At 39.6% G+C, this 18471-nt stretch overlaps 3 protein-coding genes across 5 annotated transcripts; 2 read left to right on the forward strand and 1 right to left on the reverse strand.

Annotated features, from left to right (window-relative positions):
* Nucleotides 1–4840: 4840 nt before the first annotated feature.
* LOC127364669 (CCN family member 1-like) lies at nucleotides 4841–7153 on the forward strand. Its single transcript, XM_051402381.1, has 5 exons — nucleotides 4841–5041; nucleotides 5154–5367; nucleotides 5476–5829; nucleotides 5977–6155; nucleotides 6278–7153. Exons 1-5 carry the CDS (start codon nucleotides 5000–5002, stop codon nucleotides 6578–6580), a joined length of 1092 nt encoding a protein of 363 aa, XP_051258341.1. The 5' UTR covers nucleotides 4841–4999; the 3' UTR covers nucleotides 6581–7153.
* Nucleotides 7154–8118: 965 nt separating this feature from the next.
* LOC127364658 (outer dense fiber protein 2-like) lies at nucleotides 8119–16085 on the reverse strand. 3 transcript variants are annotated; one of them, XM_051402349.1, is made up of 17 exons: nucleotides 15919–16085; nucleotides 15401–15573; nucleotides 15172–15295; nucleotides 14895–15026; nucleotides 14637–14711; nucleotides 14217–14288; nucleotides 14004–14120; nucleotides 13722–13907; nucleotides 13530–13639; nucleotides 13299–13434; nucleotides 12949–13059; nucleotides 12444–12548; nucleotides 11914–12072; nucleotides 11048–11148; nucleotides 10344–10506; nucleotides 9836–9961; nucleotides 8119–9699 (listed from the first exon to the last, which is right to left on the reverse strand). In XM_051402349.1, exons 2-17 carry the CDS (start codon nucleotides 15562–15564, stop codon nucleotides 9526–9528), a joined length of 2055 nt encoding a protein of 684 aa, XP_051258309.1. In that variant the 5' UTR covers nucleotides 15565–15573; nucleotides 15919–16085; the 3' UTR covers nucleotides 8119–9525. The 3 variants fall into 3 exon arrangements, with proteins under 3 accessions (XP_051258309.1, XP_051258317.1, XP_051258328.1); XM_051402357.1 differs by having other exon boundaries at nucleotides 15401–15576; XM_051402368.1 differs by lacking the exon at nucleotides 11914–12072 and having other exon boundaries at nucleotides 15919–16076.
* A 38-nt stretch (nucleotides 16086–16123) lies between these two features.
* On the forward strand, nucleotides 16124–18461 carry ift22 (intraflagellar transport 22 homolog (Chlamydomonas)). The gene is made up of 5 exons (XM_051402397.1): nucleotides 16124–16430; nucleotides 17445–17527; nucleotides 17741–17827; nucleotides 17930–18132; nucleotides 18223–18461. The coding sequence occupies exons 1-5, from the start codon at nucleotides 16392–16394 to the stop codon at nucleotides 18369–18371; spliced, it is 561 nt and encodes a 186-aa protein (XP_051258357.1). The 5' UTR covers nucleotides 16124–16391; the 3' UTR covers nucleotides 18372–18461.
* The last annotated feature ends 10 nt before the right edge of the window (nucleotides 18462–18471 follow it).

Raw genomic sequence — 18471 nt, forward strand, 5'->3', positions numbered from 1 at the left:
AAACTAAAAGTAGCGGATCAATTAGTAATCAAGTTACGTTACTTTAATATTATGATACTTGGATTAGGTTAGGGACTACATTTTTTAGCAGGTAATTAGAAATTGTATCGGACTACATTTTTTAAAGTTACCCTCCCAACCCTGAGCACCACAGTGTTGTAATGTTGTTACAAATAAAAGTACTTTTTTTGTCCAATTTTACTTAGGTACAAGTACAAAAGTATTAGCATCAAAATATACGTAAAGTACCAAAAGTAAAAGAACTCATGGTGCAAAATGGCATCATGAAAGTCACATCACTTTAAAGTTTTACCTTATCCTATAATATTACATCATCAACATTTATTTGTTATATTATGTATTTTTAATCTGAATCTGCAAGTAACCACTAACTATAGTTATCAAATAAATTAAGTGGAGTAGAAGTGTAAAGTGGCAGAAGATGGAAACACTCTAGTAAGATACAAGTACCCCAAAATTGTACTTAAGTACAGTACTTGAGTACATGTACTTTCCACCACTGCATACAAAACATATAATGAACATGCAGTGTCTGTAGATATAAAAGGCTCCTTCTAAGGTAATGAAGATACCACGATTCTTTTTTCAGGTGATTATACACTAATGAAAACACACTGGACTTTAAAGACCCTACACACAGACACGCCCACATACTAATATGGGCGTGTACCGACTGACATCTCTCTCACTCAAAGAATTTCTACTTTTATGGTTTGTATGTTCTTATTGGTAATTTAGTTAGGTGACCTTATGTAAGTCCTTTTATACATTGCTTTTGTCCACCTTTGACCTGAGCAGAGGTCTAATTGGCCTGAGTAAGTGAAAACATCTGTGCGAGTACGCAGGGTCTTTAAGTAGAAGAAAATACCACAGTGTGAAATACTTCCCTGCATTCAAAATCTCACATAAGTACAAAAGTACAAAAGTATTATTAACAACATTCTCTTATACCAAGAGTAGAAGTACTCATTTATACAGAGTCATATTATTATTTATTGTATACTATTATTGAATAAACATTTTAACATTGTGGTTAGTCGGGGTGGATCTGATTTTAAATACTTTATATAAACTGTTGTGTTGTTGTGCATTGTAAAGCTGATCATAGGTTATGTTTGTAAAATCTTAATCTGCAAAGTATAACTGCAACTAAAACTACTCAAACTTGTACTTGAGTGAATGTTACTTTCCAGCAGTATCTGAATGCCACCTAAATTACACAGTTCGACACATGTCAGAGTGTGCTGCTATCCTGTCACATTAAATAAGCCCAAGCGTGGTCTTAAAGCAGTTATACAATTAGTGGTGACTGCAGGGAAAGTGTGAATCAAAGCTTAGAGAACAAAATGTCCTGTGCACAGTGAGCTGCAGAGCATGAGAAGAACCAAAACAAGCCTCCAATAAACATGAAATGAATTACAAAAGGGCAAAACACATGCAGGGTTTTCTCTTCCCTCTAATCATGATATGCCAAGAAAGTGTTTGAGGACGGGTGCTCCCTGAGGAGATTGTTGTCAGGCTTGTTTTGTCATGTTCTGCAATGTAATGTGTACTGTGTAGCTAGAAAAAACACCATCCCCAAGCACTAAGCTAACGCTAGCTGTAAATCAAGCCACGGCCTTCTGTGGCTCGCTTGAAGGTTTTTCTGTGTCACCTAATGATAATGATTTTGAAATAGAAGGGGAAACACAGGGTCCGATTACTATGTGCAGCAATTTTTGGAAGCGAGAGATTCAGCTTGAGATGCCCTTTAAATGTCAGGTGCTAAAAGGTCAAACTGTATGAGGCTCAGGGTCATTACACAAGAAAAAAAAAGTATTTGTCAAATGGCAACAAAGCATCCACAGAAATGAACAATATGTGCCCACTTTTCTCCAGAAAGGGCTTCACTGATTCACAGCGTTCATGTAAAACAGCAGCAGAGCGCTGGCCTGGAAATAAGGTTGAATCAGCTGTGAGAGATTCAGATGAACCCGTTGCACCGACTCATGAGTGGCCCCTACAGTGAATGAGACGCAAAGAAAAGGAAGAGTCATTTATAGAAATGATGTAATGAACTGGGTTTGCAATCATGTCGTCACAGCCCTCACAGACATTCCCGTGTGTCGAACAGCATATGACCTGCTCCCACGAAACAGCCAAAACAAGCTCGTCTCAGACCCACTGTGGTTTCACACTGCGTACCACAGGGGAGGTAATTCTGCCTTTCCATCCTCGGTTGCCAATCTTGATGCCACACAGAATTTGAATCCCATTTTGTCTATTTTTCTCTCTCTTTTTTATATTAGCATTACAAAAGGACTTTTTTTTCACTTTCCTGCCCACCCACCTTTCTCATTCAACTGCCATCCCATGTCCCATGAAATGTCATCTTCAAGAACTAAACCATGGTGTGATTTAACTTCAGTAGGACACAGTATCAAGTAGCCTGAGTTAAGTGGGTAGAAGGTAAGCCTTGTCTCCCTGATGAGATAATCTCCATGATGGATAATTACATAACGTCTCTTATAAAATAGGTAAATCCGGTTTATGCTTGCTATGACTTGACAGCAAGATGAAAGAAAATGCTCCAAATATGGACCTTGTTTTTCAGACTGTAAATGTTTCATTCTTGTGGCTGTTACATGAATTTTGGGAAATGTGTTTATATATTTGCTTTCTGTCCAAGAGTTAGATGAGAACATGATTAGATTAATTGAGCATAAAGACTGTTAGCAGCGAGAAACAGCTAGCCTGACTCTGTTCAAAGTTCAATGCTCTTAAGGTCACTAATGAACACATTGTGTCTTTATTTAGTCCATACCCAAACAGAAATGTAAAAGATAACATTGTGGCTGTATTGGGAGTTAGTTCTTGGCAAAACAGCGGTGGGAAGCACTGAGTTCTTTCAAAATTTGCAGAAAAATCAGTTTATTTTAGGCACAAAGTTAATCTGCATGATTTTTCCCCCTGAAAGTTCCGATATATCCAAATTTAATAATACGGAAGTGCCTGAAAAAACCCCAAATATGGCCGTCTATGAGTCAAAGACCATTGTTCAATGTTATAAAAAAACACATTTAATTTCACCAAATGTTAAACTATTCATCTGAGTTATGGGCTGGCAGCAGCTCCAATGTGGAGGAATATGCAGGGAGATTTCCCATATTGGTAAACTTCTGCCTTGCCAAAGTGCCCCAGAACATAGCACCAAGTCTTAGCCCGCTCAACCTGACCTCTAAAAGAAAAAAAATGACTTTTTCTTTGGACATTTTGAGGTTTTATACTTAAACTTAAACTATAATTTTAGAATTGGGGGGACATTGGTGTTTTCATGAACAAAAAAGGCACAGGTTGGGTGTAACATCATTAAATAGGTCAATTAAAATGCAACTGTCCTCTTTTCCAAGCTCTCCAGCTGGCTGTTATATATATATGTTCCTCTTACCTAACATGGTTCTGCAAATTCTTTATATTACAGCTTTGGAGAGAAGTTTCCATTTCAAACCACAACAGTCAGCAAATTCCAGGCATCTGTGAATGTACCGAGCTCACGCTTGTTCGCTCTTCATCTGCCTGAGCTGGCACGGATTCAAACTGGCCCTTGTAACCTCAGTTAGATAAGAAGGAGGCTGTGCCAGTCTGCCCTGCTCAGCCTCTTGTTCTCACAGGTTATAATGAAAGCAAAGGCATTTTTTTCCCTGATAACTTCCATTGTTCTTTGATGTGGATAGAAGAGGATGCTTTTTATCCTGGCAGCTATTTCAAAGAAACCTTCAATGTTCATCCTGAGAGGAATGTTGCTTCAGGCATTGCTCAAGTTTTCTTTTTTTTGTGTGTGTGTTTCTCATTCTGGACACTCTCATTCAGACTGAACAAAGGACTCCAAGGGTTCAAGCATTCCAGGAGGCTCTTGTCTCCATTTTGAGACATTGAAGTCAAACAAACTCCTAATCCCTCCACACCCTCATAGGTGATTGACGGGAATTTCATCTGTGACTTTTAACATGAGCAAGGTTAGAAAACACAAACACGGATCACAGGCAACGTGCAACAGTCTAAACACTGCTTCATCCGAGATAGAAATTCAGTTGGTCATAGAAATATGTAGCCTTTCTTCAATATTTATGTCAGAACTTGTGGTGCCCTGATGTTGAATCCTTTGTGGGGCTGCTCTTGCATGCATGAGGCCAATGATGAAATATTTCAGGTATCAGGTATAAAGATGCCTCTTTTTGTCCTTTACATAACCATATCTCACCAGTAATTTTTCTTTTTTCCTTTACTTAACCAGGTAAAGTCTTATTGACAGACACTTGGCCATGAAGGTAGCTCAAAAAAAATGTTTAAACAATAATACAAACAACATTAACAGAATAAGACAACTTTTGCAAACCACAAAAGTTCACACATAATGTACTGTTAGGCTGCATAGAGGGTAAAAGCAATAGTGGGATTAATATTTATCAAAATAGGAACAAAATAATGCATAATGCATTTAGTAGCAAACAATGTAATGCATTGCTTGAATAGTATATAGTAGTTCCCAGAATAGGACATGTAATTAAGCCATGACCCACTTCAACATTTTGTATTTGTAATGTTTTATCACATAGACATTTCAGGAACTGGTTTACTTCATGGTACAAGAATAACTTCTGGTCCCACTTCATGATTATATAACAGATATGAAAATGGTAATTGAATGGTAGAGAATGTCCTGAAAGAATGGAAGTTAGACTGGGTGGTTCTTGGCTAGCTGAGTGAGAGGAGAGGAGGCGGGGAGCTTCTTATGGGCTTATGGGAGGACGCATGGAGAAGCATTCCTCTCATAGTTTCGGGACACCTCTTCAGCCCGCGCATACGTCAGATCTGCTGGGAGTGTATAAAAGGAGATGGGGACTCCAAAAGAGGGAGAGCAAGCACTCCTCAACTCACTGCCAGGTCTGGTGTTTGATAGAGAGAAGATTTTTTTACTCAGGAAAGAAAACTTGCGAAGATGTGGAAAGTCTCTGTCGTTGTGATCCTCTGCGTTACACTGGTGAGGAAACAGTCACTGTTCATCCATAGGCTGCCTGTTCATCTGTTATAAGAGGATCCTGTTTAATCTCAAAGTTTTGATTAGAAATGTCTGATGTCGTGTTTTATCTTAGGTGTCAGCGTCGTGCCCGCAGGACTGTCAGTGTCCCCCTGACACCCCCAGATGTGCAACAGGAGTCAGTCTCATGCTGGACGGCTGTGGATGCTGTAAAGTTTGCGCACGACAGCTCTTTGAGGACTGCAGCAAGGCACTGCCATGTGACCACACAAAGGGCCTGGAGTGTAACTTTGGAGGGAGATATGGCTCTGCTAAGGGCATCTGTCGAGGTACAGTGACTTTCTCTTCTTCCCTCTTCTCAGTCTTTTTATGCATTTAGTCACTTCACTCTTCTGAATTCAAAACCTCACAACCTTTCTCTGTTTTCTCTAAAACAGCCAAAGCAGACGGGAGAACTTGTGAGTACAACAACAAGATTTACCAGAACGGGGAAATCTTCCGTCCAAACTGCAAACACCAGTGCACTTGTATGGACGGTGCTGTTGGATGTGTCTCCCTCTGCCCACATGAGCTCACTCTGCCCAAACTGGGCTGTGCCAAGCCCAAGCGGGTCAAGGTGCCAGGGCGGTGCTGTGAACAACTCGTCTGCCCCGAGGAGGCAAAGACAGAGAGCTCGGTGGTGAAGAAGCACATAAAAAAGCACAGCAAAGACAGCAGACCATCCGAAGACGACCTTACCAACAGGAATGAGTTGGCTCCTGTGTGGAGAGGAGACTCAAAGTCTTTACCTGGTGAGCAGTAACACAATGTCCTTTTTTTGGTTATATCTAGAGCCAGATATAAAGAAATGTGTGTTAAATTACAAACATAGCTGCATGTGCTTGAGATGTCTTGATTTTTTCTTTTCTAAACCTCTTCTCTTTTTTTTCTCTATGCAGCTTTCAGGAGCCACCCAATGTGCGTGTCTCAAACCACAGCTTGGTCGCCTTGCTCCAAATCCTGCGGCACTGGAGTGTCCACCAGGGTGACCAACAGCAACACCAAGTGCAAACTGGTGAAAGAGACTCGGATCTGTGAAATCCGCCCATGCAACCACACGCCCTCTACCACATTAAAGGTACCTTACACACTTTTATTGGCCTGATCTTTAGCATTATTTACAGACATATTTAGATCATTGGTCTGTAATCTTAATCATAAATTACACTTTTAACACTTTTGATGTCTCCTCTCTGACAGAAAGGTCAGAAATGCAACCACACAGAAAAGGCCATCCGTCCAGTTAAACTGTCCTACACAGGCTGCCGTAGCCTGAAAAAGTTCCAGCCAAGTTACTGCGGGTCCTGCTCAGACGGGCGATGCTGCAGGCCTCACCGAACCCAGACGTCGCCCGTCCGCTTCCGATGCAGAAATGGCGAGTTCATCAGCAGGATGGTGATGATGATTGAGTCTTGCAAGTGTAACACTGACTGCTCTGGCAGCAACAAAAAGACCGCCGCCCACTACAGACTTTTTAATGACATTCACAAACTGAGAATGTAAAGCTCTGAATTCAAGTTGGAAAGAAGACCCTTAAAGTGTCATAGAACAATGTACACTTTGAGGTTGCAGACATCTGTAGGATGAATGTCTTGAACTATACTGTTCATGATTTTTGCTTCATAACATTGGAGCCTCGTGGTTTGTTTCTTTTTGAAGCAGTTTTTTTACATTGTGAAAATTCTTGTTTTCTAGTTTAACCAAAATGTGTTTTCCACTTTTATTTTATATAATAATTCACATATTTAAGCCTCTCTTGACAAGACATGTCACATGACAACATGGAAATGACACAAAATCTATGGCAGCTACTAAATCAAAGTCATTACACACATGTCGCCATGTTTCTGTTGATCTACTGTACTTATTCATTTTATTTATAAGGAATAATATTTCATACTTCACTTAATGCATTGTTAGATGTAATTATGGGATATTCTATGATAATATGGGTTTAACATGTGTTGGAATATGACTGGAGACTGGAAATGTACTGTACCATATGTGAGTTGGTGAATTAACTGCCATGTTTGCAATTTGATGTTTTAATTTTTCACAAATAAACACATAAAACAATACAGTTTTCCAATTATTCTATATACAGAAGCACAGTAAAGTTTGGGTCTTGCAATAATCTGAAAAACTGACATTCTCAGGGGGGGTCTGCTGTAACAGTTTTCAGTAGGAAATGAGCTCTACTGTTTCAACTGCATCTGGCTGACCCACTTCTGAGAGGACCTACATGTCACTGCATAGTTTAGGGAATGAGTGTAATGTAAACTACAGAGTGGTTTTCCTGCTGTTGGACAGATGCTGGCCACAAGCCGCAGACTTTTCTTTTATAAAAAAACATTATAGGTTATATAGAGAATTATCTAAACGTTCCACAGAGAGATATTATATGTAACAGTACAGTCTCTCGTGTGCAATCCTGAACCTGAAATATGTTGCTCCTGATAATGAATGCCATGCACATTATGAGTAATATAATATCACCCCTTTCCCTTCTAAAGTTTGACTAGTATAACTATTAAGGGATTATTTTTCCATCCAAAAGAGTTGATACATCAGTTAGCCAACCGTATGTGACCTTCAGAAAAACCTTTTAATATGTGCAAAAGTGAACAGTGCCTCTGTTTGTTTTTGATAACTGGCCCAACAAAACAAAAAAGAAAAGAGACAAATGGGTCATCCAATTCCTTTGAGTCTAATAAGGACATAAACTCAGGGTGTGTCAATCAGGGTGCTGAATCGTGATACCAACCAAATTGCAAGAAGTCAGATGTAAGCTTATTTTCCAGCAAACAGCAGAGAAAAACAAATTCCCAAAGTGTGCATAGAATTACGTAAACGGGCAGGACCACGAGAGCGAGAACAAGAGCAAAGGAAAAACAGGGGTACTGACGCACACAGAGATGAACTGGTTCCATCCCCTGACGGAGAGCACAATAGAGCTTTGTCTCTGAGAACTTGAGAGGAGCACTGCTCATTCAGGGGGAATATGTCCACAGCAAGGGCACATCAGAGCCTGGACGCAGGGCTGGACTCATGGTAGTTTATTACCATAGATACAGTACAGTATGGGACCACAAGCAACAACAGTACAAGACAAACATAGTTGAGTTTTTAGGTAAATGCAGCAGATACCTGTGCTCTATGTGTAAAAACATCCATTACAAAAGCACGCCAAGCAAAAGATTTTTAAGTGGTTTGGAAATAGCCCAGTGTTGCATGTAGCTCAGTAATTATGTTTGCAACCCTAAAGGCATGAGCTTCACAGCTGACAGCTAAACAATTAATTCTCAGCATCATTCATCTCAGTCCAGCTGAGGATAAACACGTTCAATATACATCACATTTTCTTTTAGGATCACAAAAAAAAAAAACACCACACGCTTGTTTTCAGCATCATCAGGTTAACGGGAGCAAAGTTGGAGCATATTTCACATCTAAACGGAGCACCATGGAAAGCGTGGTTTATTCGACCACGGGTAAACCTGGCGAGGATTTTCGCAACAACATAATATTTGGTTTTCAAGCACTACCTTTACTGGTCAACAATTACTTTCATAATTAGGTGTATGTAACTTCAAAATATGGCAAAAAAAAGTTTGATCTGCAGCCCTGAGTCTTACTTTGTATATTGCATAGAGCTCATTTAGTAGTGACTAAGGTAAGACTGCTGACTAAGCGGCCAATGCATTATGGGTAAAATGAAACACTTGACAGAAGCAAAAACTTAATCTAACAAAACAGTTCCACCTAGTGGCACATTACTTTTCTCCAGCTGAAACCCCCTTTTATTTATTTATTTGATTAATAAATGTAGTTAATGGAATATCAGAAAATAGTGAAAAATGGTCAGAACAGGTACTCCAAATGTGATATTGCTTGATTTAGATTGCTTGTTTTATCTGACCAACAGTATAAAACCCAAAGGTAAATACCAATACCATTTGTAAAGTTCTAACCACAGAATTATATGAATTAATTAAACAATGAATCAAAAGCATAACAGATCTGCTGTTTTCTTAAGGCTCTCACAACAAACCAAAGATTTGCCACATTGTGTAAGGTGGTAAATGGATAGATACCACTCACATCTCCTAAACTAAATGTATGCAACTGGCTTCGTGTCATATGGAAATAAGATACAGTAGCACCAAGAGTTCACAAATTTGCATACACGTGAAAATATCATGTAACGTCTCTTGAGACTGAAAACAGGTATCAAAACTGCAGCAGATTTCCCCGATACCTAGAAAAAAAATCCCAGATTGTCAGCAAAATGTAAAAGTACATACCCAAACATAGCTAAAATATTTCAATATAAGCTTTCACTTCCTCTAAAAAAAAGTGATAGAAATTCTCATTTTTAAATACACCATATAAATATCACCCAAGAAAGAAAGAAAATAATTTTAAAATGCAAACTTATAAATCCTTAATCATTTTAAAAAATATGAGGATCCAAAACTTGATGTTGGCAGTCCCTCATCAAACATGGTTTTATAAGAGTTTTTGAGAAAATCAACGTAGTTCTGTATGCTTTGCTTGTGGCTCTCTGATTGGTCCAGGCTGAGCTGCAGGTCCTTCAGGCGCACCTCAAACTGTTTCTCCGCCTGCAGATGAAAATACAGCGGTTTTACCTCAGATATCAACACATCTCCGGTTGAATCAAAGATGAATTGAGTACAATCTGAGCGTTTTCAATGACATTCAGTTTATTGATATGCTCAAGAGAAGCGTGAGACTCACAGTGAGCTTGCTCTGGCGAAGAAGCCTCAGCTCATTATCCCGTCTGCACTTCTCAGCTTCCAGCTCGAGGATTTTGGTCTGGAGGGTCTCGTCTCTGGAAACAGCCTGGTCTTTTACCTTGTTGACCTGGACAAGTGGAAAAGCTTCAAATTATCAAACAAAGTGAAACACAACACTTCCTGTGCACCAATCTTTATCTGGAAACACCTACAGCATCAGAGACTAAGACAATATTGATGTTTTATCAGCTGGATATGTAGGCTTGATTGAGCTGTATCGTGTCAATCAGTAACAGATCCAATATTTCTTTATATGATGCCACCTGGTCTACAGATGACATTTTATAGCAGTCGGCTAGACAGATAGACAAATAGATAGATAGATAGATAGATAGATAGATAGAAATACTCAATTATTATTATTAATACAAAATTAGATCATGTAACAGGAGAAATACTGATGATTGACAATCTTACTCAGATGTCGCTAGACGGTCTATGAGCTGTACCTGTTGTTTCACGTCTGATAAAGCTGCCTCCAGCTGCCGGCTGAGGGCCTGGCACTCTGACGAGCGCTGATCCAGCTGCCGGTTACTGTAGCCGAGCGCTTCCTCCTGAGCTGCGAGCCTCCGTACCAGCTCCAGGTTCTCCTGCTGCAGCTTTTCCATCTCCCTGCAAACACACACGTTAAACAATTTCTGTTGCATTATTACAAAATAGACTTTTTTTCTTCTTTTCGTCTGTCGTTGCTCAGACAAGATAGACCTTACACACTGTGTGACAGAAAAACAGTAACCAAACCCAGGATAAATTAAATGGGTACAGCGCAGCATAGGATTTAAGTGTGTCTGTCTGTGTGTGTGTGTGTGTGTGTGTGTGTGTGTGTGTAGGTGTGAGTGTATATGTAAGTGTTAAGGAGCAACAAGGCGGAGTGGTGTATTATCTGAGGAATGCAAAGAGGAAAAGAAAAAACGAAGAGTGAGAAAAAAATTCCGACTAATTGACCAGGGAGAGAAAAAAAAAGAGAAATAAGTAAATACTGGGTAGGAATAGAAAATTACAGGGAGAAAAAAAAACACAAACAAAAGAAAAGGAAAGGAAAAAGCAAGAAGAGAGGGGAAGCACCTCACAGTGTCCTGCGTTCATCTACTATTATCATTTACAAAAAACACAAAGTAGACATCTAAAGAACAGACAGGAGAGGATGTCTTACTTGTGGAGAGAATTCATTTTCTCTTGTAGTTGTAAATTGGCCTTGTGAATGGACTCTTTCATCTCCACAGATGATGTGAGCAGTTTTGCCTGACTCTCCATCTGTAAATGTAAGATGTAAAAATTCAGAATTGCCTGTGTGTTACAAGTGAATGGAGCAGAAAACAGGGTTTCACAGTGGATACAATAACAGCCCATTTAAAAAGGTCCAGTGTGTAACATTTACTAGGATCTATTGGCAGAAATGGAATATATTCATATATATATATTCATAGATATGTTTTCATTAGTCACCTTAAAACCTGAAAATAAGAACTGTTGTTTTTTCGTTACCTTAGAATAAACCTTTTACATAAGCCTTTTATATCTACAGACGGCGCGGGTCGCCTTCCATGGAGGGTGCCATGTTGAACTGCCATGTTTCTACAGTAGCCCAGAATGGACAAAGCAAACTGTCTCAATTTTTAGTGGGCACTCTAGTTTCTCCTTCACATTTGAAAAGGGAGGTTGAACCAAGAGACTTACCATCTGCGATTACTAGATGCCACTAAACCCTACACACTGGTCTTTAACGCTATTAAAATGGGCAGTTTTAAACATTCAATCAATTCATCATTGCTGATAGAAACACGATGGTGATTGAAAAGGACACAGCACAAGAACACTCACATATGGGGCACATAAGGATGGTTGAAACCTAACTGATTCCACTGCAATCAGAGAATACTGAATCACAAACATCAAAACCAACTCACAGCAGCACCAAAAAAACAAGATGCACATGGGGTTGTACTACCACCTAGTGGTCGGATGTAGGAAAATGACGACATTTAACATCCTCTGACTGCCACAGCTCATGCTGCACACCTTGACCTGCAGTTGCCTAATGGACTCTGACATTTCTGAGCACTTCCTCTCCGAGCGCCGCAGGTTCTCCTGGCACTCGAAGAGACTCCGCTCAGCTGCACTCAGTAACTCCGGGTAAGGCTCCAGTTCCTCCACTCGCTCCTGCAGCTCCTGCCTCGCCTGGGCTCCAGAGGATGGCAGAAGGAGTGGGGTGTTGGGAATAGACAAAATGTTAGCCTAAGGATTCATCACACCTCTCAAAGAGATGCTCACAGATGCGTGTAATCCTTTAAGCGTGCAGAATGTGCAGAGATTCATCTTTAGACCGAGCTTTGGAAGTTGTTAGTCCAGTCCAGAATTACTGTAAGAAGTTTAGTAGTTAGCAGGGCCACGTGCAAAATGTTACGCAGCTGAAAAAGAAACATGACTAACTAGCAATTCAACAGCAGGAGAAACAGCGCTGCAGAGCTGAAAAAGCACAAGAGTACTGTTAGAATGAGCTTTTAAAACAAAAAAAGAGTTCATAAAATATAGGGAAAATGTTAGGTTACCTTCTCAACTTCTGTATCTTTTCCATCTCGTGTCTTCTCTACCTCTTTTAAAATGTTTTTATATTTTATCCTCAGATCATCAATCTCAGCTTGAAGCTCTGCAACCTTGAAAAAAAAAAAAAAAAAAAAACACAAAATATTCTAAAAAACAATGTTTTGTTGCTTCAGGAAGAATTACATAAAGGATAAAACAACAGTGAAAAATCTAAAGTGCAAAACATGACTAATTTATGGTGTATGAAGGAAGAAAGGATAAAAGGATTAACAGTCTGTGGTCTTAAAACTTGTTTGTGTTCCCAGTACAGATGTCCAATGCTTTCTTTGCCACAGTGTTTATAATCTATTCTGAAAATAGACCAATATACACCTAAAAAAAAAAAGTAATATTTTCTTTGATAAATGACAGCAATTAATATCCCATCTGCTGTGCGAACCCTAATCTCTCAGCTTCTAAAAATAAATAAAAGAAAAAAGTGACGAGTATAATTAATGAGCAGATGTCAACCTGATATTGGAACTGTTCGGCCTGAAGTTTCCTCTCCTGGGACACAACCGTCTCCTCCACCAGGGCAGACTCACAATCAGCCAGCTGCTGCTCCAACTGAGCTACAGATGCCTCCAATCACACAAACATCAAAACAATTTTAGTGACGGAAAAAAAAATCTAAAAGAGATAAAGTTTGTTTTAAGTATATATAATATATAGAATATAATAGATGTGTACAAACATATGAAGCCAGATAGAACTGCCTGCAGACCACTAAATGGCTATATGAATAACCATGGACAACATATTTATGCAGCAAGTGTTTTACAGTAATGATTCTCATGTGCAAGCTGTTGGGCAACTTCTACCTTGAGCGCTGCATTATTGACGCTGAGGTCTCCATTTTCAGCACTGAGCTTTTCAACACGTTGCATCACAGTTTCATTAGCTGCACTGAGCTCGTCCTTCTCCATCCGCAGCCTCGCCGTCAGGTCTGAAACTTGACTTTATTGGAAAAAGTACACATTTAAAATGCATCAGTGACAATTGGCAGTTGCCGTATGTGTGTATTGGTTTTGATGAAAGAGATGGTGCCTGACCTTTGCAACAACTCTATATGAGCTACAAGTCTGTTCGTCTCATCCGTTATCTGCTCCTTTTGTCGTCGCCTGGAGTCTCTTTCTGATCGGGCGCTGGCCAGCTGAGCATCCTGCATGCCAAAAAAAGAGAAGAAAGCTTAGAAAAATACACTATTTTTAAAACCAGAAGTCACAGCCAATATGACTTTATACCTTCTCTTTCATTTGCGCATAGCATTTCTCAATAGCAGCTTCAAATCTCTCAGCTCTCAGTTTCTGTGCTCGGGTTGCTTTCTTGAGAGATTCTTTGTCCTGGGCCGCCTTCTCAGTCAAAGAGGTGAAGGAGCCTTTGAGATCATCAATCTCCATCTTTTGCTCCGTTATGGTTCTCTCCAAAGTCTGGAAAAGACAGCACACCCATAAAGACATGCAATCATTTTTTAATCTTTCAAACAGTTTGTCCAGGAAGTGGTGTATTGATAAAGGAATTTATACCCGTAGCTGTACAGTCAGACGATTGTTTTCGGCTTCCTTGTTCCGCAGCTGCCCCTGCAGGTGAGCACGGGTCGCCTCCACAGACTTGGTCATGTGAACTGCAGACTTTATGTTCTCCTGTGAAAACCATTATAGGCAGATGCTTTACAATGCACTCTGCATCCTTTTGCATTTTTAAAGCACATCTATATGAAAAACTTCTGCTGTGCTCACCTGCTCCTCTCTCCGCAGATCCATCAGCTCCTCAACTTTCCTTTCTGTCTCACTCAAATCTCTTTTTAAGTGCTTTAGGAGAAAAGTGACAGTGATCAGTACATGGTTGGAGACTGGAATTTGTATAATTTAAGGTTTTATGCAATAAAAGAGCAATCAGTCTCATACATTGGAGGCCTTAGTGTCACATTTTTCAGTATCATATTAATTCAGCACAAAATGTGGCTTTGTTTGGTGACAGCCTTGACATTAATGTGGCCAGCAGTTACCAATTGAACCACTCCATTCAGTACACAGGACATAAGGTCCAGATTAACCCTTTCTCACGGACTAAATCTTCCACCAGGTTGCCACCAGTTAAGCACAAAGATTAACTCGCTTACACTTAAATTCATTGCATGAACTTTATCAAACACTCACCTCATTTTCAGTCTCAGCCTGTGTGATCTTCTTCAATAAGATGTCAATTTGGTGGTCAAACTCAACTCGATTGGTCTTTATACACACACAAGTTATTTAAAACATGTTAAAGGAAAATGAAAAAGCTTTTACAATATGCATTTAAGTCAGAGTCTTTCATTTGCTCTCATCAACTTAAATTAATTACAGTAGTACTGCTTATCTAGACTAATGACTAACTATCCCAGGCAATATAAAGGTATAAGTATTGTAACCAACCTCTGAATCTTGGAGCTGTTTCAGTTTCTGTCGAACAGACTTATTGATTCGTCTAAAATCCTCCAACTTCTCCAGCAAAAGTCCTCTCTGCCTTGCAATTCGGCGCTTATCATTAGCGGACTGTCTCGAATCCTTAATTTTAAGAGAAAGAGAAGTTTGAATAACGAGTCATGAATGTCAAAACTATACTTTTTAAATAAATATTAATAGGTAAATTGTTTTAGTTTCCAACATGGAGGATCCATGTTTGAACCATGCAAAACTCCAACAAACATACAGCAAATTCATCCTCCATGGCATCTTTAAAAGACACAAGTTGTATGGCAGCAGAGTTGGCAGCTGCTTCTGCATCCATCAGTATTTTCAGGAAAGGGCTTTTTCCATCAACAAAGTCTCCATGACTGAAGGAAAAACAGGAAGGAAATGCTTTAGATCGGTTAGGCTGTGACCCACCCACACAGAGATCAGGCTTCAGGTTCACATGTTCATGCATAGTAGGACCTCACCAGCTGATGTCAGTCTCTGGGGTTCTGGTGTGGAGACTGCTGCGTGCTCTGCTCCTTCTCCCCAGCTCATGAGAGCTAGCTAGATCTCCACAGCTCAGAGTAACATCCTCCCTGATGGAGCTGAAACCAAGGGGGGGACTCTGGAGTTCATCCTCTGGAGACATACTTTCTTACTGCTGACAAAACAACAAACAGTATAAGTTATTGATAACATACATACAGAGGAGGACAGGATGTTAGTTCGTGTCATGACTTTTAGCTTCGTACCCTGCATAGCCTAGCTTGCACGTTACTATGAAGGACAGACTAGGTTGTCAAGCTAACTAACTTAAGCTTTACACCATAGCAACAGACAGTCGACAGTAAGTGATTTCTAAGCTTTACGTTACGCCAAAGCCAGCAAGCATCCTGTTTATTCTATCAAGCAAAGCGGCTGGTATCTACAGTATGTATATTAGTAATAAAGACATAGTAATCTCTTATAAAACAATGCAAAAGAAAACGTAAATATGACTTACGTTTTCACCTTGTACGGTTTGCGAACAACGCTACTCCAAGTTAACTGAAGAGCCCCACCCCCGTCTTGAAAGCTCGAACCCGATTGGTTAGCTCTGAAGCAACGTCACGACACCGCCTTATTTCCTCGCTGCTGATTTGTTCCCCAAGGGCAAAGTGGGCGGTACTAAGTTTGATTAAAGTTGCGACCAACCAATGAACAACAGAAAGCAAAGGACACTGGTTGAAACCATAGAAACGAAAAGGAAGTTTACTGCCACGGTATCTCAAACTATGCTAGATTAACACCAAATTACGAAGATTATCTATATTGTTTTGTTACATTTCAGTCTGTGGAAGTCAAGACTCAGCATAGCAGTGTTCAGATATATACTCAGATTAAAACTAAGATTGATTTACCTTATTTTGGGGCCTTTTAGTGCTTCGTCAGTCGAAGATAGCAGGACAGCTAATGCTCGGCTTCTGTTGACGGGAAATGTCCAACGCAAAAATACTCTTTATTGGTCCCAGTGAGGTACGTAAATGCCTTTCCCTCCACTGCAGATGACCCTTTATTTTTACTGGTAGATGTCGATCGGTAACTAGAGAACAGTTTGTGAATAGTGAAAGCGCACAGCTTGTGTTGTTACGTTAGCTAATAGCCCCCCCTATGTTTTAGCTTTATGCAGAACATCAGGAGCAGCTGTATGTTTATAGGAGAGCACTTGTGTGTATGTTTTCACAGGTGACCAGCTTTATATGTGTGTTTGTTAAGTAAGAAGCGTGCAGTGGTGTTTACAGGACAATGTTTCGTAATGCTACCTGTACAGTAGTTCAGCTTACTTAAGTCTCTTCATGTGATGCTACTTTATAATTTTACTCAACTACATTTCAGAGAGAAATATATTGTATCTTCCACTGCACTACATGTATATGACAGCTTTAGTTACTCATAGTGACACTGCAGGTTAATATAAAACATAAAAAAGGGCTTTACAATAGATAATAATAGAACACTTAAAGTTGTCATTCTGCCCGCATTATGAGTGCTTTTGCTTTTTTATATTGCTTCCTTAATACTGTAAGTAAAACTGTATGTTGCATGGTGTTCAGCTGTTAACTTAAGTAACATTAGCCATGCTGCATGCACATGGAGCCTTTATTAAGGTTATTAAACGGCCGCCAGAGAAAAAGCTTACACCACTCCACTGCAAATACAAACGTACTGAAGTAAAAGCTGACAGATATACTATACTTTATACTTCTTTCATAGCAGACATTGACCTGTTAAAGCAGGGCAAAGCTCAGGTGTAACTGATAACACTAATGATGACTCAGAATCATTTCAGTGTCCCAGTAAGCCATGCCAGCATACTAGTCATATAAACATGTACATAGAAAACACCTGTGCTTTCACCTGCTGCTGTGAAGGCTCATTAGCAGGAAAATTAACTTCTATATGAATGTAATAATAAAGAATAGGCCTTTTTCAGAGTGTTTATTAATGCACTGTAACTGATGACTATTCTAAAACATGTCTGTTTTTCAGAGTGGGAAAACGATTCTTGCCAATTATCTCTCAGACGCAATAGAAAATGTGGGAAGTGAATACAGACCGACTCAGGGAGTAAGGTACAAACCCTGTGCCAACTTTCCTTCTTTCCACATGGTACAGTTTACCCAAACTCTGAGAAGATGTAAATAACACGATCTAACAGAATGTTTGGAGCTTCATTTTAAATTTAGTGTAAAATCATTTAAAAGCAAATACCAAATCTATTTTGCCTTGTGATGTATTAAAAACTAAAAAACTAAAACTAAACAGCTGTTTTCTACTCTTTCAAGGATAGTGGAATTTGAATCACTACCTCAGGGCAGCGGTGACAACACGCCATGTGAGGTTGAACTTTGGGACTGTTCAGGAGATTTCAAGTAAGTTAAATACAAACACATTTTCAGTGATTTCCATAATTTATAGTTTCCTGTTTAGTGAATCGTACCCAGATGCAGACATACAATATATTCTCTTCACAGATTTGAATCGTGTTGGCCTGCATTGATAAAGGACTCCAGCGGTGTGGTGATCGTTTTTAATCCTGATGTTCCAAGTCACCTCAAAGAAATAGAGACATGGCATTCAATGTTCATCTCCTCTCAAGGTTTCCACGACAACCAGTGTCTTCTCATAGCTCACCACAAGCCTGGCAGTGTAGTAGAAGACAGACGACTGCCATTAGGTATTTCCACTGCAGGCCCGGCCTCCCGAAGCTACTGTATGAGTTATTATAACTATTTCTGAGCTAACATGTTCATTTTTTTCGATGCAGCCTCGCATTTGGGCAGACTGCCGATTATTCACTCCAACCTGGAGGAGGAACCGGAGGACGTGAGGAGAGCTTTCTGCAAATACTTGGGAAACGTTTTAAATACAATGTCGGAAAGTCGAGAGCGAGAGGAGATGTCCATCATTACATAGCAGCAACATCTATAAAATATACAGCTTGATGAAGAAAAGTTTTGTTCATTTTTATAAGTCTTGTGAATAAAATATAACTTTGGAAATTAATGCTCAAGAC

The sequence above is a fragment of the Dicentrarchus labrax genome, unplaced genomic scaffold (assembly GCF_905237075.1).
Source record: "Dicentrarchus labrax unplaced genomic scaffold, dlabrax2021, whole genome shotgun sequence".
Lineage (NCBI taxonomy): Eukaryota > Metazoa > Chordata > Actinopteri > Moronidae > Dicentrarchus > Dicentrarchus labrax.

Bases quoted from the DNA above. Each gene is read 5' to 3' on its own strand.
- LOC127364669 (XM_051402381.1), top strand. From the start codon at position 5,000: ATGTGGAAAGTCTCTGTCGTTGTGATCCTCTGCGTTACACTG. The intron at 5,368-5,475 runs GTACAGTGACTT...TCTCTAAAACAG, and splicing joins TGCTAAGGGCATCTGTCGAG to CCAAAGCAGACGGGAGAACT. The intron at 6,156-6,277 runs GTACCTTACACA...CCTCTCTGACAG, and splicing joins CGCCCTCTACCACATTAAAG to AAAGGTCAGAAATGCAACCA.
- LOC127364658 (XM_051402349.1), bottom strand. From the start codon at position 15,564: ATGTCTCCAGAGGATGAACTCCAGAGTCCCCCCCTTGGTTTCAGCTCC. The intron at 14,121-14,216 runs GTGAGCACAGCA...TGGTTTTCACAG, and splicing joins ATCTGCGGAGAGAGGAGCAG to GAGAACATAAAGTCTGCAGT. The intron at 11,149-11,913 runs GTGTGCAGCATG...TTACATTTACAG, and splicing joins TTAGGCAACTGCAGGTCAAG to ATGGAGAGTCAGGCAAAACT.
- ift22 (XM_051402397.1), top strand. From the start codon at position 16,392: ATGTCCAACGCAAAAATACTCTTTATTGGTCCCAGTGAG. The intron at 17,528-17,740 runs GTACAAACCCTG...TACTCTTTCAAG, and splicing joins AGACCGACTCAGGGAGTAAG to GATAGTGGAATTTGAATCAC. The intron at 18,133-18,222 runs GTATTTCCACTG...TTTTCGATGCAG, and splicing joins AGACAGACGACTGCCATTAG to CCTCGCATTTGGGCAGACTG.